We start from the raw sequence: 16,934 nt of genomic DNA, 5'->3' as shown, positions 1-16,934 counted from the left end.
ATTGGTCTGATAGTCCATATGCTCTTACTTTGTTCATTAAACGACTGTGGGGAACTGTATCGAACGCCTTGCGAAAGTCAAGAAACACGGCATCTACCTGGGAACCCGTGTCTATGGCCCTCTGAGTCCCGTGGACGAATAGCGCGAGATGGGTTTCACATGACCGTCTTTTTCGAAACCCATGCTGATTCCTACAGAGTAGATTTCTGGTCTCCATAAAAGTCATTATACTCGAACACAATACGTGTTCCAAAATTCTACAACTGATCGACGTTAGAGATATTGATCTATAGTTCTGCACATCCGCTCGACGTCCCTTCTTCAAAACGGGGAAATGCTATGAATTCGGCAATGAAATGTAAAGAAATGCCTGGGGCTAGTTTTGTTGGATTCCAGTGCGGGGAAGGGACAGGAATAGACTCCTAGTGTGGAATTTTTTATTGCTACACCGAATGTGGGGCACTTTGATTTCCTCCGGAAGCTCGTTCATTTGCTTTGCCTGTGAATGTAAGCGATAATACCGCAAGAGATTAACAGTGTAGGTCTGAGAAATTGACTGGTTTTCTCTTCTAATTCGTGGGTGCTGAATGATTCAGGTTTTGGTTGTCGGGCTGGATTTCTCTTGTGATACGCCAGCCTTTATCGAAATCCTTGAAGACTTGTTATTATTCTGCGGCTTCCTATAATCTTCTGCAGATTCAACTATGGAAAAATAATCGAAATATGTGCAAAGAATTACCGAACATTACTCTCAGTTGATAAATCTAGATCTAGCAAAAGATATCGAGTATGTTATGGATACTCTTAGTCATTCTTTCAAAGATTTCAGCAAAGTTAATTTGAAAGAAGCATTTCTCCACAAAGGGAACAAGTTTCTTCTCATTCCATATGCTGTTAATTTGAAGAACTAACATGAGAATTTTAAAGCGCTACTCACACTTATCAAGTATGAGAGTGAAGAGATACCTAGGTAACTGCAATTCTTCTCGGCGTTGAGTTTCGGTACACAAAGCACGGCTGGGACAGAAGACACAGAAAAAAAAACGCTATTAGAGAAAAACTGACCTTATCGTAATGAACTCCTAGCTGGGCAGAGGAATATAGTGAACGTCCTCTTTATTAACTCCAAAAATGTGTGTCTAGATCTACCTTGATTGGATTGAGGAGTTCCTAGATAACAGGACGCAGCATATTATTCTCAATTGAGAGAAGTCTTCCGAAGTAAGAGTGATTTCAGGTGTGCCGCAGGGGAGTGTCATAGGACCGTTGCTATTCACAATATACATAAATGACCTGGTGGATGACATCGGAAGTTCAATGAGGCTTTTTGCAGATGATGCTGTGGTGTATCGAGAGGTTGCAACAATGGAAAATTGTACTGAAATGCAGGAGGATCTGCAGCGAATTGACGCATGGTGTAAGGAATGGCAATTGAATCTCAATGTAGGCAAGTGTAATGTGCTGCGAATACACAGAAAGATAGATCCTTTATCATTTAGCTACAAAATAGCAGGTCAGCAACTGGAAGCAGTTAATACCATAAATTATCTGGGAGTACGCATTAGGAGTGATTTAAAATGGAATGATCATATAATGTTGATCGTCGGTAAAGCAGATGCCAGATTGAGATTCATTGGAAGAATCCTAAGGAAATGCAATCTGAAAACAAAGGAAGTAGGGTACAGTACGCTTGTTCGCCCACTGCTTGAATACTGCTCAGCAGTGTGGGATCCGTACCAGATAGGGTTGATACAAGACATAGAGAAGATCCAACGGAGAGCAGCGCGCTTCGTTACAGGATCATTTATGAATCGCGAAAGCGTTACGGAGATGATAGATAAACTCCAGTGGAAGACTCTGCAGGAGAGACGCTCAGTAGCTCGGTACGGGCTTTTGGCAAAGTTTCGAGAACATACCTTCACCGAAGAGTCAAGCAGTATATTGCTCCCTCCTACATATATCTCGAGAAGAGACCATGAGGATAAAATCAGAGAGATTAGAGCCCACACAGAGGCATACCGACAATCCTTCTTTCCACAAACAATACGAGACTGGAATAGAAGGGAGAACCGATAGAGGTACTGAAGGTACCCTCCGCCACACACCGTCAGGTGGCTTGCGGAGTATGGATGTAGATGTAGATGTAGATGTACTGCACGTTAAATACTGTCTTGTTAAAGTCCTTGTGAAATACGTGGGCAAAACTTCACGTGTACTCATGTACTTGCGATAGACGTTTTCGAGGATCAGTAAATCAAAAATTAAAGGAGAGAATTTTGTAGGCCCGCAAAGTTATTGATTTAATGTCTGAATAACATTTCCTCGATTTGTTAGTGACACTGACAAAAAAAAGGCATGACTATCTTTCAGGAGTGTCTGCAAGAACTTTGGAAGGCAGCCATAGGGCAGAGAACTACAACGATATTGCCCAAGAATTACTGAGATCATACCAACTAATGGGCTGTAACATGTCACTTGAATTGCATTTCTGGAATGATCATTAGGACTGCTTCCTGACAACCTTGACGTTTTTAGAGACGAACAAGAAGAACGGTTCCAGTAGGACATTTCTGAAGTGGAAAAGGCGTCATCAAGGCAAATAGAGACCCGCGATGTCGTCCGACTACTGCAGGTCCAAATGGAGCGATGTTTTTGTTCCTGATTAGGAAGGAACCATTTTTTGGTATGATTATTTTCTTTACTCTTATGTCACTTGTTTCTTCGATTCCTTTGCACATCGACAAAGCTTTTTGCTGTTTCCTTTGGAAAGGCTTAATGCGACAGCTGTCATTTTGCCAGAAGCACGAAACAGATTGGGATTTACAAAAACAATTATTATATGAGAAGTATGGTTGGCACAGAAAGTCTGATATCAAGGGATGAATTGTCTCTCAGAAACGGTGTATACTGTTCCTGCACTACTGAAAAATGCGGCTTTCAGTAGATCAGTGTAATCAGAAAAAGTGGTCCACTCTGAGGGGGAGAAGCGACAACAAGCCATCACCAAGCACCCAGATACGTGTCTGGCTCATGCACATTGCATGAAAGCCACACTGGCTGCTCATCATTGGGCAATGAAATACACTAATTTCCTCTAAGTAATATCTGCCTCCCAGTGTTCCATTCGCCTGTAACGACTAACAGCCAGAGAAATAAGCATCAGCTTATCATTCAAACAATACACACACTACTGTTTTTATGTTAATGTGTGATGGTACTATGTTAACTGTTTGAAGTGAAACACTTCAGAGTTAGGGTTCATTGGCTTCCTTTGGCTCATGGTAAAATATGTCATACGTTATGAATGAAAACAAACAGCCATGTCTAAACTTCTACAATATTTTTTTAAGTAACTGATTTCCGGCTGTTAGGCCGTCATCGGGCACTAAGATATTTGTGACTGCGAATTTTTCATATCAAAGATTGTAAACTAGGTGCGTTCAGAGACTCATAAATAACAGATATTAAAGTAGAATACAACAATAAAGTAAGAAAAATTATTTCTATAAAAATAGTTGAGTAAAAACAATTTAGTTCAAATCAAATATATGACTTAATTAATGGTTTAGATAACAAATTCCAACAACTGTTCAGAGACGAAAAAGCAAACTGATGAAAATCCAGTAATCTTTGGTCACTTGTTACGAAGTTAAGACTGTAAAAGATAGTACTGTTTTAGATAAGTATTACATTAAAAGTGAGATAAATGATGAGAGTAGCCTGGTAAGTGAAACAACAGTAATTATATGTAGTAGAATTATAGGGAAACTGAAAAAAAAGTAATTGAAGTAAAGTATGGGCCATATAAGTAGAACAGTAATTTACAAAGTAGTTTGGTTGGACTTGTTCGCAGCATCTGCAGTTAAATGTGGTGAGTAAGAGAACTCTCTCTAATCATTCAGTACCACGTTTGCGAAACTGAAATACACTCCTGGAAATTGAAATAAGAACACCGTGAATTCATTGTCCCAGGAAGGGGAAACTTTATTGACACATTCCTGGGGTCAGATACATCACATGATCACACTGACAGAACCACAGGCACATAGACACAGGCAACAGAGCATGCACAATGTCGGCACTAGTACAGTGTATATCCACCTTTCGCAGCAATGCAGGCTGCTATTCTCCCATGGAGACGATCGTAGAGATGCTGGATGTAGTCCTGTAGAACGGCTTGCCATGCCATTTCCACCTGGCGCCTCAGTTGGACCAGCGTTCGTGCTGGACGTGCAGACCGCGTGAGACGACGCTTCATCCAGTCCCAAACATGCTCATTGGGGGACAGATCCGGAGATCTTGCTGGCCAGGGTAGTTGACTTACACCTACTAGAGCACGTTGGGTGGCACGGGATACATGCGGACGTGCATTGTCCTGTTGGAACAGCAAGTTCCCTTGCCGGTCTAGGAATGGTAGAACGATGGGTTCGATGACGGTTTGGATGTACCGTGCACTATTCAGTGTCCCCTCGACGATCACCAGTGGTGTACGGCCAGTGTAGGGGATCGCTCCCCACACCATGATGCCGGGTGTTGGCCCTGTGTGCCTCGGTCGTATGCAGTCCTGATTGTGGCGCTCACCTGCACGGCGCCAAACACGCATACGACCATCATTGGCACCAAGGCAGAAGCGACTCTCATCGCTGAAGACGACACGTCTCCATTCGTCCCTCCATTCACGCCTGTCGCGACACCACTGGAGGCGGGCTGCACGATGTTGGGGCGTGAGCGGAAGACGGCCTAACGGTGTGCGGGACCGTAGCCCAGCTTCATGGAGACGGTTGCGAATGGTCCTCGCTGATACCCTAGGAGCAACAGTGTCCCTAATTTGCTGGGAAGTGGGGGTGCGGTCCCCTACGGCACTGCGTAGGATCCTACGGTCTTGGCGTGCATCCGTGCGTCGCTGCGGTCCGGTCCCAGGTCGACGGGCACGTGAACCTTCCGCGGACCATTGGCGACAACATCGATGTACTGTGGAGACCTCACGCCCCACGTGTTGCGCAATTCGGCGGTACGTCCACCCGGCCTCCCGCAGGCCCACTATACGCCCTCGCTCAAAGTCCGTCAACTGCACATACGGTTCACGTCCACGCTGTCGCGGCATGCTACCAGTGTTACAGACTGCGATGGAGCTCCGTATGCCACGGCAAACTGGCTGACACTGACGGCGGCAGTGCACAAATGCTGCGCAGCTAGCGCCATTCGACGGCCAACACCGCGGTTCCTGGTGTGTCCGCTGTGCCGTGCGTGTGATCATTGCTTGTACAGCCCTCTCGCAGTGTCCGGAGCAAGTATGGTGGGTCTGACACAGCGGTGTCAATGTGTTCTTTTTTCCATTTCCAGGAGTGTATGTTTATTCATTCCCATTATCTCATGACGGTTCATCTTCTTCTCTCTCTATATATATATGACTTCATGCTGCACATTGTAACTGTGGTCTTCATTAAGTCTCCAACTTCTTTAGTGTTCCGTCATGTAGTTCGATATTGCCCTCCTAAGCTGGCTTTTGCAGAATTCGCGCAGTTACAAGTGATTTTGTATATTCTAAAGCTGATTTGGTGTCCTTATAATTGTATAAAATGTGTTCTGTAATGTTGTACACGTAAGATTTAAGTTTCCTCTCTACATTCGGAGCGACTTTTCCTGAATCTGGACTTGTGTATATTTATTTGAGGTGTGTGTCGAACGCAGGGCAAGGAAGAATGCAGAACTCTTGTTTTTCTTTTTATACGCAGTATGAAGTCTACCAAGGCAACAGTAAAACCATAGCTTGATATTGTTTGTTTAATTTTGCATGGAATTTATCACACACAGTTATCTAAGCTAAATAGTTTGTACAGGATAGGGAAAAAAAGCCACTGATGTCAATGAGCAGGAGAACTGCCCATCACAGAAACCGCTGGAAACCTCGATTTCGATGCACCAATCGGGTGCTATTACATGTCTGAGTCAAGTGTAATCACGTTTCTGGATTCTCAGTCCCTCATTTTTTCAGATGAGGCCTGGTTCAGCCTGTTGGCATAGATGAGGTCAGAGAACATGCTACATTACACATCAGAAACTCCACGTCCATACGTCGAAGATCCGTTACAAAATCTGAAGATAGGTGTTTTTTGCGATATGCCTAGTATCTGCATCTTAAATGTTTCTTTCAGGTAATCGTTAGTGATGACTGCTATGTCCAGAAACTGTGCAATCCATATCTGGATCAACTCACAGAAGATGAACGAATGTATAGATATTTTCAGCGAGACAGAGCAATTGGACACACTATCTTGATAACCCTGTCACGACTGCATGAGATGTTCGGTGAGCAGGAGGAAGTCGGCAGAGGCAGAGATATCTCCTGGCCACCTCGATCGCCGGGTCTGATTTTTATCTGGGGGTGAAACTGAAGGATCAGATGTACTCAAATAATACTCCCACACACTGGAACAGCTACGGCAGAACACTATTGCTGCTATCCCTAAGACAAAGCTACTACACGTGTCTCACAGTTTGATAAACCGAACACGATGCTGCGACTTCAATGGCGGCCACTTTCGGTATCTCCTGTGATGTTCATTAACGAAAGTCAATCGTTTGTCAGTCTTATTGTACATATTTTCTGTGTCAGTTGTATTCTTCACATTTTTATCGAAGTAATTCTTCTCACTTTAGTGTTATACGTAACGTTATTAACTGTCTTCTTTCGCAGTCAACTATGAGACTCTTTGGATTACCTAGTTTAAAATTGTAAGTAGGCTGTTTATGTTTTCTTATTGGCAACGTTACGTAGCGCTCTATATGAAAATCACGGGCTGTGCTGTGTGCAGTCTGTGGCTAGTTTGCATTGTTGTCTGCCATTGTAGTGTTGGGCAGCGGCAGCTGGATGTGAACAGCGCGTAGCGTTGCACAGTTGGAGGTGAGCCGCCAGCAGTGGTGGATGTGAGGAGAGAGATGGCGGAGTTTTGAAATTACATATATTATAACTTGTGATGATATTTAGGTAAATAGATTGTTTGTTCTCCATTAAAATCTTTCATTTGCTAACTATCCCTATCAGTAGTTAGTGCCTTCCGTAGTTTGAATCTTTTATTTAGCTGGCAGTAGTGGCGCTCGCTGTATTGCAGTAGTTCGAGTAACGGAGATTTTTGGTGAGGTAAGTGATTTGTGAAAGGTATAGATTAATGTTAGTCAGGTCCATTCTTTTGTAGGGATTTTTGAAAGTCAGATTGTGTTGCGCTAAAAATATTGTGTCAGTTTAAGCACAGTCTTATATAATTGTTCTAAGGGGACGTTTCAAAATCTATAAAATTCACGGTCATCCTTGTACCTGATGACTGCATAACAATCGAAAACCGATTGATGAAATAAATATTGTGAAATATTGTGCAATTGCTGTCATTCAAAATGACTTGAGAGTGACTTGTTAATCACCTTTGTGGAGAGTATCATAAATTTAGCTGTGGCGCAAAATAGATTCAGTATCTGATGAAAATTATCCGGACAATGCTATGTAATGCTGCATTGACCACTAGACATCAGGAGAGTGGTACGCGCTAGCATAAACCGAAGCGGCGAGTATAGTGTTTTTGAGTACAGAAGAACTAACGGCAGAGCGGTTCCGTTAGGACAGCTCAGTGATTCGAAAGTGAACTAGCCATTTGATGTCATCGAGTAATAGATCCATCAAGGACATTACAACGCGTCTAAAACTGCCCAGGTCGAAACTTTGGAGATGTAACTGTGAAGTGGAAACATGAAGAAACAACCAGAGATAAACGAGCGGCATGCCCACCTCACGTATTGACCGACAGGGTCATCGTGCTTTGCATAGGATGGTCGTAAAAAATCGCTTTAAATCAGTGCAAAGAGTCTCTCGTCAGCTTCAAAGCGCAGTCAGCAGTCCAACTAGCACAGCCACTGTGCTTAGGGAGTTAAAAAGAATGGAGTGTCTCAGATACTGCACTGCAGTAAAAGCAATGAGACACAATGCTCGAGAAATTCGTCATAAGCGTTAAATTTCTAAAATCAGTACTGACCGAAATGTTTGGAAATTTGTGGTAAGGTGTTATGGGACCAAACTGCTGAGGTCATCCGTCCCTAGGCTTACGCACTATTTAATCTAACTTAAACTAACACTAAGGACAACACACGCACGCCCGAGGGAGGACTCGATCCTCCGACCGGGGGGGGGGGGGGGGGGGGAGGGGAGCCGCGCGGATACTGAGCGACGGTTGGTGTTTTGTAAAGAGTGATGCCACTGGGTAGTGGATGACTTGAAACGAATGATTCTGGGTCATGAATCACGCTATTCCTGTGACAATCCAATGGAAGAGTCTAGGTTTGGAGAATGCCTGGAGAGCGTGATGTACCCTCACGTAAAGAGCTAACAGTGAAATACAGCGGAGGTTTTGTTACGGTATGGGTATGCATTTCGTGATTAGGGCGTGATAGCTATATTGCTCTTAAAAACCTCTAAATGCGGAAGGATATGAACTAATTTTACAACAGTATTTGTTTTGTAAATAAAAATGCCTTGCCTTGCTGCACTGTGTTCTATTTTCCCAGATGCGTTTTGCCTTTTTTCACTTTAAGGCATCATCAGTGGGTTCTATAATGATAAAATTATGATACACTTTTGTTTTGATATGTATTATTCGTAGATTATAAAACTCTGTGTGTGTGTGTGTGTGTGTGTGTGTGTGTGTGAGTGAATGAATGAAAGAGAGAGACTAAATATGCACGGATTTTTCTTGGTTTAAATGTCTTGTGGAGAGGTTCATGGACAAGTGAGTGGAAAGAGAGTTGGGAGGTATTATTATTATGATCCTCTGTTGTATTGTTACTCTATTATTTTATCTATTAGTGTAAACAATGAGTTGTTTGGTATACTTAATTGATAATTCAACAGGGTTTACTCTTCTGCTTTGGTTTTCTGTATATGACAATTTTCTTTCAGAGTTAGGAGGTGTTTTTTATTGTTGATTCTAATTATTTTCATGTCTTGTTCTCTAATGGTTGGTTTGTGATTGTGTTCTCTTAGGTGTTCTGCAAATGTGGAGTGGTTTGTCATGAACTTCTAGGCTCTCATGAGTTCTTTGTATCTGACATCAAATGTTCTACCTCTCGGAAGACTCAGAGTGCATCAAAACAATAAGTGCAAACAAAATAAAAAGTGGGAAGAAACTCAAAAAACGTGTACGTAACTTCCTGACAGATTAAAACTGTGTGCCGGACCGAGACTCGAACTCGGTACCTTTGCCTTTCGCGGGCAAATGCTCTACCAACTGAGCTACCGAAGCACGACTCACGACCCATCCTCACACCTTCAGTTCTGCCAGTACCTCGTCTCCTACCTTCCAAACTTCACAGAAGCTCTTCTGCGAACCTTGAAGGCGGACTTGCCCGCGAAAGGCAAAGGGCCTGTGTTCGAGTCTCGGTCCAGCACACAGTTTTAACCTGTCAGGAAGTTTCATATCAGCGCACATTCCGCTGCAGAGTGAAAATCTCATTCTGGAAACGTGTACGTGTTTTATGTTTCGTAAATAGAGCGGTAATGCGACCTCCAAGTGACCAGGTGAGAGGAGACACTAATGCCAGCTAAAAGCAGGAAGAGCCGTAAGTAATCACTTGTTTACATAAAAAGCGAGCAGTAAACTGTTTTATAATCTACGAGTAATACATATCAAAACAAAAGCGTATCATAACTGTATCATTATAGTTCCCACTGATAATGCCTTAAAGTGAGAAAAAGGCGAAACGCATCTGGAAAAATGAAACACAGTGCAGCAAGAGAAAGCGTTTTTATTTACAAAACAAATGTTTCTGTGCTCTCTGCGGAGGATGGCCAAGCAAAGAAACTCGTCATTTTACAGCACTGTGTACTGAGTACAGTACAGGAACAGTCCGGAGACGTGATCGTTTGTATCGGTATACAAATGTACCCCGTCATAAAGCAGTATCTGTGAGACAATGGATTGTGGACAATAACATTCCTAAAATGGAATGGCCTCGCCAGATCCCTGACGTGAACCCACTGGAACATATATGGACTGAGTTAGAAGGCAGACTTCGCTTCATAGCCCAGTGTCCAACATCACTACCTAGCCTTGTTTCGGCTCTTGAGGAACAATTAGCTGTCATTCCTCTACAGACATTTACACACCTCACTGAAAATGTCCCAGCAGAATTGGAGCCGTCATAAAGGAGAAGAGTGGACACATCCCCATGTTAATGTCCACTAATAGGTGTCCGTATACTTTTGATCAGATTGTGTAATTTTTGTGGAAGTGTGAGAAATTATGAGGTACTCTAGTCAGTGTGGCTGGTGCTTCTGAACCGTTTACTTCTAGTGTTTACGAGCCGATAAACCCAGGAGGAACAATACTTAATCGGCAATTTCGAATGGTAGCATATGCGGATGACGTGGCATTAATAACAAGGAATGTAAGGGCACTAAAGGGGAACTACGATACGTAGGTTTAGAAGTAAACATAAACAAAACAAAGTATATGGTGATGGGGGAGCCCAATATAAACGGACAAAAGAATTCAATAGCAATGAATGGGAAAGGATATGAAAGAGTGAAAACATTTAAATATTTACGTTCTGTAATAACGGAGGACAATAAAGTAGCAGTAGAAATTCAAGAAAAGATACCAAATAGCCGGCCGGGGTGGCCGAGCGGTTCTAGGCGCTACAGTCTGGAACCGCGCGACCGCTACGGTCGCAGGTTCGAATCCTGCCTCGGGCATGGATGTGTGTGATGTCCTTAGGTTAGTTAGGTTTAAGTAGTTCTAAATTCTAGGGGACTGATGACCTCAGAAGTTAAGTCCCATAGTGCTCAGAGCCATTTGAACCATTGATACCAAGTGGAAATCGTTGCTATTTTGCCTTGCAGAACGTATTTAATTCCAGGAATGTTAGCAGGAATCAAAATATACCCGACCATATTAAGACCTATAGTAATATATGCATCAGAAGGCATTAAAGGAGGAGAACTGGTTATTGAGATGGGAATTAAAGATACCGAGAAGGATTTTTGGAGCAATGAGCGAGGAAGATGTCTGGAGAGTAAGGACAAACGTAGAATTACAAACACTTTTTGGACAGATAGATATTGTTGTTAAAATTAAGCAGGGAAGAATAAGATGGGCAAGAAATGTACAGAGAATGCCAGAAACTCGGACTGTCAAGAAATTTTCATGGGAAAACCTGACGGGAGAAGGAAAAGAGGCAGACCCAAGAAAAGGTGGCTGAACGATATTGAAGAAGATCTAAAGGCGATGGGAATAAGAAATTGGAGAAGGAAGGCGATGGACAGAAAAGAATGGAGGCAGGTGATACAGGGGGCCAAGCTTCTTCAAGGACTGTAGAGCCAACCAAAAAGAAAAAGCTTTCTAGCGCCACGGCGGCTGAGTTACCTGCCGGGTGACCTCGCCGGTGCCGCAGCCGACGTCGAGGGCTGGCAGCGGCCGGTCCGGCCACGTAAGTCGCGGCCACAACTCGTCCAGGAAGGCGCCCGCCGTCTCGAACACCTTGGCGCCGTGTCGCGCGTACAGCCCCGGGTCCTCCATTTCCACCTGCAACACCGCTACTCAACGTAAACACACCCGTTCCGCTACGCTACACCTAGGTGTTTCTACTTAATGGGCACAGGTGGTACCTTTTATTGGAATGGGGGTGGGCGGGAGAGGACTGCAAGACATTGATACAGTCATCCACTACATCTTCTCCTGTGCTAACCTCTTCATCGCAGATTAACAGTCAAGCTCGGTTTACACCTGAGCATATGGAGGCGAACTAGTATTCGCAGACAATTCGCCATTGCTCACTACCGTTCGTCTGCATCTCTGAACAAGTGTTTACAGCGGAGAGAACACGAGAGAACGAGCATAGCCCATGAAAGCTGCGTTATTGTTTTTTTTAATTTTTTTTTATATATAGCGCTAGTAATCCGCACTCAGTATACAGTTATGTAGTTAGAGTCACGAAGCAAAACTTTGATATTCAGAGAGGATCATTTGGGGAGGGGGAACTTCAATAACGGGTAAGTGCTCTACCAACTGAGCTATCCAAGCACGACACACGACTCACCCTCACAGATTCACTTCCTCCAGTACCACCTTCCAAACTTCACGGAAGTTATGCTGACTAGCGCTCCTGGAAGAAATGATGTTGTGGACATGTGGCTTAGTCACATACCGGAGAATTGTTTCCAGAATGATTTTTTCGCTCTGCAGCGGAATGTGCACCCATCTCAAAGCTGTATCTCGCTGTTTAGCTTTTTTTTATTAAAAAATGGAAATGTCGTATGGCGAGGGCCTCCCGTCGTGTAGACCGGTCACCTGGTGGAAGCCTGTTTAGTTGACGCCACTACGGTGACTTGCGTGTCGATGGGGATGATATGATGATGATGAAGACAACACAATACCCAGCCCCTGAGCGGAGAAAACCTCCGATCCAGCCGGGAATCGAGTCCGGGCCTCTCGGCCAGGCAGTCTGCTGCGCTGACCACTCAGCTATCGAGGCGGACTTTTTTTTAAAACCGCATACCCGTCAGCAGATGGTCAAATCTATAAACCCTGTGAAATACACACCTCGCACTACCCAGTGTGCTGTCAAAGATGTACACCAATCCGACTTCCAATCACCCGCTGAGCATAGGCATATATGGAATATGAAAGGATGGTCTCTGCTCCAGTCTGCAAAGCTGTCAACATTCCTTTGTCAGTTGTGGCAACAAGTGGAACTAGTGTGATTCATAGTCTCACACATCTGACGGTCACAGTGCACTTGTTGAGCTTGGACAAAAGGAACAGGGCATTATGGGTTGAGCTCTATTATCAAAACAACGGTAATGCTCCAGCTACACTTCGAGAATATCGCCGGCTGGAAGGATTACGGAAGGGTCCTCTTTCTCCACCTGCTGTGCAGAGCGGGATGAAAAAGTTCGAAACAAGTGGAGAACTGGCCGTCGCTCTGGGAAGAGGCCGACAACGAATGCACCACAGGCGGTTGATGAAATCACTGTTGCTATGGCAGACAACGCAGCGCGCAATTCCTGATCGTCAGGCAATGGGCGTGCTGTGTCACCACAGTTGAATATCCCGTGGTTCACTGTACGGAAAGTGTTTCAAACCATTCTCAAATGGTATCCGTACAAGATCCATATCGTACAGCAGCTTGCATCACAGGACGCACACCGATCTGTTGACTTCTCTATCGACTTTCTCGTAAGAACTGAAGTTGACGAGGGATTTCCCTGTACAATCCTATTGACAGACGAAGCTTACTTTTCTCTGATGGGTGAGGTGACCACACAGAATTTCCGAGTGTGAGGATCTTCACCTCCAGCCACTGTGCATGAAGTTCCTCTGTATGGTGAACATGTCACAGTATGGTGTGGCTTCACGGCTGCGTTCATCATTGGTCCAATCGATTTCGAACAGGTGGCGCTCAGGGACAACAGACGTGCAGTGTGACTGGCCAGCGTTACAGCAATATACTTCGCCAGCATTTAATACCTGCACTACAGCAGAGCGACGTATTGAACTCAACAGTTTCCATGCAAGATGGGGCCCTACAGCACATCGCTCTTGAAGTTCACCTGCTTCTCCGAAACGCGTTTGGAAACGATCGAATTATCAGCCGATAGTTTCCAAATACTTGGCCAGCACGATCACTTGATGTCAATCCCTGTGATTTCTGGCTGTGGGGCTGCCTGGAGGACAGGGCTTACCAGGGGAACATTCACACATGTGCTGATCTGAAGCGCAGCATATCAAGAGAGGTATCCAGTATACCTATGGACGTGCTTCATTCTGCTGTGCAGAATGCAATCCTGCGCTTTCAGACTGTTTTGGACACTGATGGGCACCATATTTTCTAACCCTTTTCTATCAGCAATGCTACAGTGCGTAATGGTATGATGTAGTGTATCAGCATATTAAAAGTGTTTAAATTAAACTGATTCTGAATTATTTCGCTTCCCCATGTCCTCAATATTTTTGCTACCAAGTTTGGTCCACGTAAGATAATTAGATTCCTTGTTATAATGCGTCAAATGGGGAAAGTTTAATTATAACCACCCATTATAACCACCCAGTATATAAAGTAACATGTATGTATGTGCAGAATCTCCTCCAAAAGACATCAGTTTGTTTCAACCAAATTTGGCACACAAACAGCAAACTTCATGACTATCAGTACTGTGGAGCTTATAACCTCCTAGTTCCAATAGGAGCAGGGATACAGACAAAAGGCTGCCCTGCGTGATTTGTTATGCTGTGTAGGAGTAGTATCGACATGCTCTGCAGGGCATCTTACATGTTAGGCACAAGTAACGACTTCCCAGCCTCAAACATGTAGGATGTTTTCTTAGAGTAGTATCAGTCCACTTCATTGCTTTATCGACCTGCTTTGCATGGCAGCCTGCACGACATGCATGTTGTGGGACTAGAATCAGGCTGCTTTATCGATCTGCTTTTCAGGGGCTACATTTGTAGGTGGGCGTGGCTGTTGGAAGTCAGAGATGGACAGAAAGAGGATGTACAGAGAGAGAAGGGGCAGGAGGTGATGAATAGAGTGATAAGGGGCACAGAGAGGGGGATGGACAGAAAGAGGGGGAGGAGGAGATGGATACAGAGAGGCTGGAGGAGGAGATGGACACAGAGAGTAAGAAGGAGCAGATGGACGTTGTGAGAAAAGTGGAGGACAAAGACAGAGAGAAGGGGGAAGAAGAGATGGTCGAGAGAGGGGACAAGAGAGATAGACACAGACAGGAAATAGGAGGGAGTGATGTAGGAGGCAGGTGGAATGGGTAATGAGGTAGTGGGCAGGTGGGAAAGGAAGAGGGGGAAGAGGAAATATACAAAGAGAGGGGGAGGAGGATATGACAAAGGGAGGGAAGAGATGGAGATAGATAGAGATGGAATAACAAAGTGGATGGAGAGACGTGGGAGCAGTAGGTGGACATAGAGAGGGGGGAAGGAAGAGGTGTGTGTGATATATGTGTCAAATGCATATGGGGTTAAGCTGCAGGGAAAACTTCACTGCCACTGAGTTCTTTAATAATAAAATCACAGCATTCCCAGTGCATTAGGTCGCTAGTCGAACATATTTTTTCAAATATTTCCCATTTCTTTTTTGCAGTGTATGGGTATAGTTAAGCTAAAATCAAAATACTATTCATCAAGTGTTTCGTGTGAAGCCCAGCACTGATAAAAGAAATCGGAATGTCTCTCCTTGAAAATAAAATGTTTTTTGTGGACATTCGATAAAGTGCTCTGAAATTAGTTTTGCAGGATATTCACTTCAACGATGTATATCAACAAGGCAGCAAAATACGAAGAGTAAACAGTACTTCAAGCTGTGCCGCTGCATGGCTGTGCCCCAGACAGAAATCATGGTGCAGGCAGGCATATGAGAGTGGGCAATGCGGGAAATGACGTTGTGGCGAACAAATACTCCAAGATGTGTCAGGAGCTAGAGCACACTCGATCTGGCTTTTTTTAGCCTAAAGGCTAATAGAATTCCAGGCTGTCCTCAAAAATTTATCTTTGAAGCCATACTGTCCCGACTGTGTTGGTATGGTAGCTGTGTGGCGTTTTCTCGGTTGGTCTCTAAGCCCATTCATAATAGCAAAATACAGCCAAAAAATCGGTAAACAAACATCGTTTTCTGAGGAAACTGGTCATTATATGAAACATGTGATGAGCGCTATCTGTCTGGTATGAGTGACTATACACATTTGAATAAGAAAGCTGCAATACCTGTTGATAAACCATGGACTCTATACATATACATATATATAATAATTTTTCAATGGAGGTGAACAATTGTTAGAACTCGTCGACATCTTTCTGGGTGTGAAAATACAGATGACAATGAGGTGCAAATGTGGTTGAACCAAGATGGCCGATATGAAGTGACTAAATGTGCTGTTGTGGAAATGATACATAAACAGGATAGACATTGTAGTGATGAAGAGGAAGTGGACAACGTGGTTGCCAACGAAGTTAGTCATATTTATGGGAGGGCAACATCAGAATTACACTACTTTATGTGGCGCAGCACAACGTGGTGCCACAGCTGACACGTAGGCTGCCTTGCAAAGCAGGTCGACAATGAAGGCCGATACCTTTCTACACAAGTGTCATACGGGCATGCCTACGTGGCAGGCGCTGAAGATAGACGTTTCTGCCCGTATCTCCACTTCTACTGGAACTAGGAGATCATAGTTTATAAACCACACTGTGTTGATAATCATGAAGTTTGCTGCTTGTGTGTCATATTTGGTTGAAATAGATCCAGGCGTTTGGGAGAAGATTCCAGACTTGAATACATACATATGTCCATTATTGCTGCATATATATATATATATATATATATATATATATATATATATATATATATATATATAATTCTTTTTTCTGAAAATAAAATATGTACAGTAGTTAACAGCTGTTCAGTACATAATGTGACAGGTATGTGTAAATGCGCGTTTTGTGCCTGTATCTAAATCAGCAACAACGGGATGAGTGTGTCTATATCGTCTGTAGATTGTGTTGAGTGTGGAGTTCTAAATTTCTCAGTACTCTACACACTGTGTGTGCAGAGAAATGAGGGACTCTGGCGACATCTGCTAGTATCGAATGTTAACTATTCTGGTTGAACTCACTCATATTATAGAAATGCATGTTGTCCATTTGTATCTTATCAGTCTTTATTGCGTTGTTTGCTTTGTTTTCGTCAGACACAGAAACGTTACACAAGATTCTTGTATTTTTTTCTACTAGAGAGACGAAATATCAATAGGTATTTACACTCCTGGAAATTGAAATAAGAACACCGTGAATTCATTGTCCCAGTAAGGGGAAACTTTATTGACACATTCCTGGGGTCAGATACATCACATGATCACACTGACAGAACCACAGGCACATAGA

The 16,934-nt window shown here is 43.6% G+C and overlaps 1 protein-coding gene across 2 annotated transcripts in view; it reads right to left on the bottom strand.

The window, feature by feature from the left end:
* LOC126163026 (juvenile hormone acid O-methyltransferase-like) overlaps positions 1–16,934 on the bottom strand; it is an 84,746-nt gene that overhangs the window by 57,308 nt on the left and 10,504 nt on the right. Inside the window, exon 2 of one of the 2 annotated variants that reach the window (XM_049919894.1) lies at positions 11,409–11,567. In XM_049919894.1, coding sequence (XP_049775851.1) covers positions 11,409–11,561 — 153 coding nt within the window. In that variant the 5' untranslated portion in view covers positions 11,562–11,567. Of the gene's footprint in view, positions 1–11,408; positions 11,579–16,934 lie in introns of those variants that run through there. The other variant, XM_049919895.1, reaches the window with a different exon arrangement.

This window comes from Schistocerca cancellata, chromosome 2 (assembly GCF_023864275.1).
Source record: "Schistocerca cancellata isolate TAMUIC-IGC-003103 chromosome 2, iqSchCanc2.1, whole genome shotgun sequence".
NCBI classification, from domain to species: domain Eukaryota; kingdom Metazoa; phylum Arthropoda; class Insecta; order Orthoptera; family Acrididae; genus Schistocerca; species Schistocerca cancellata.
This window is presented reverse-complemented; position numbering and strand designations above follow the sequence as displayed.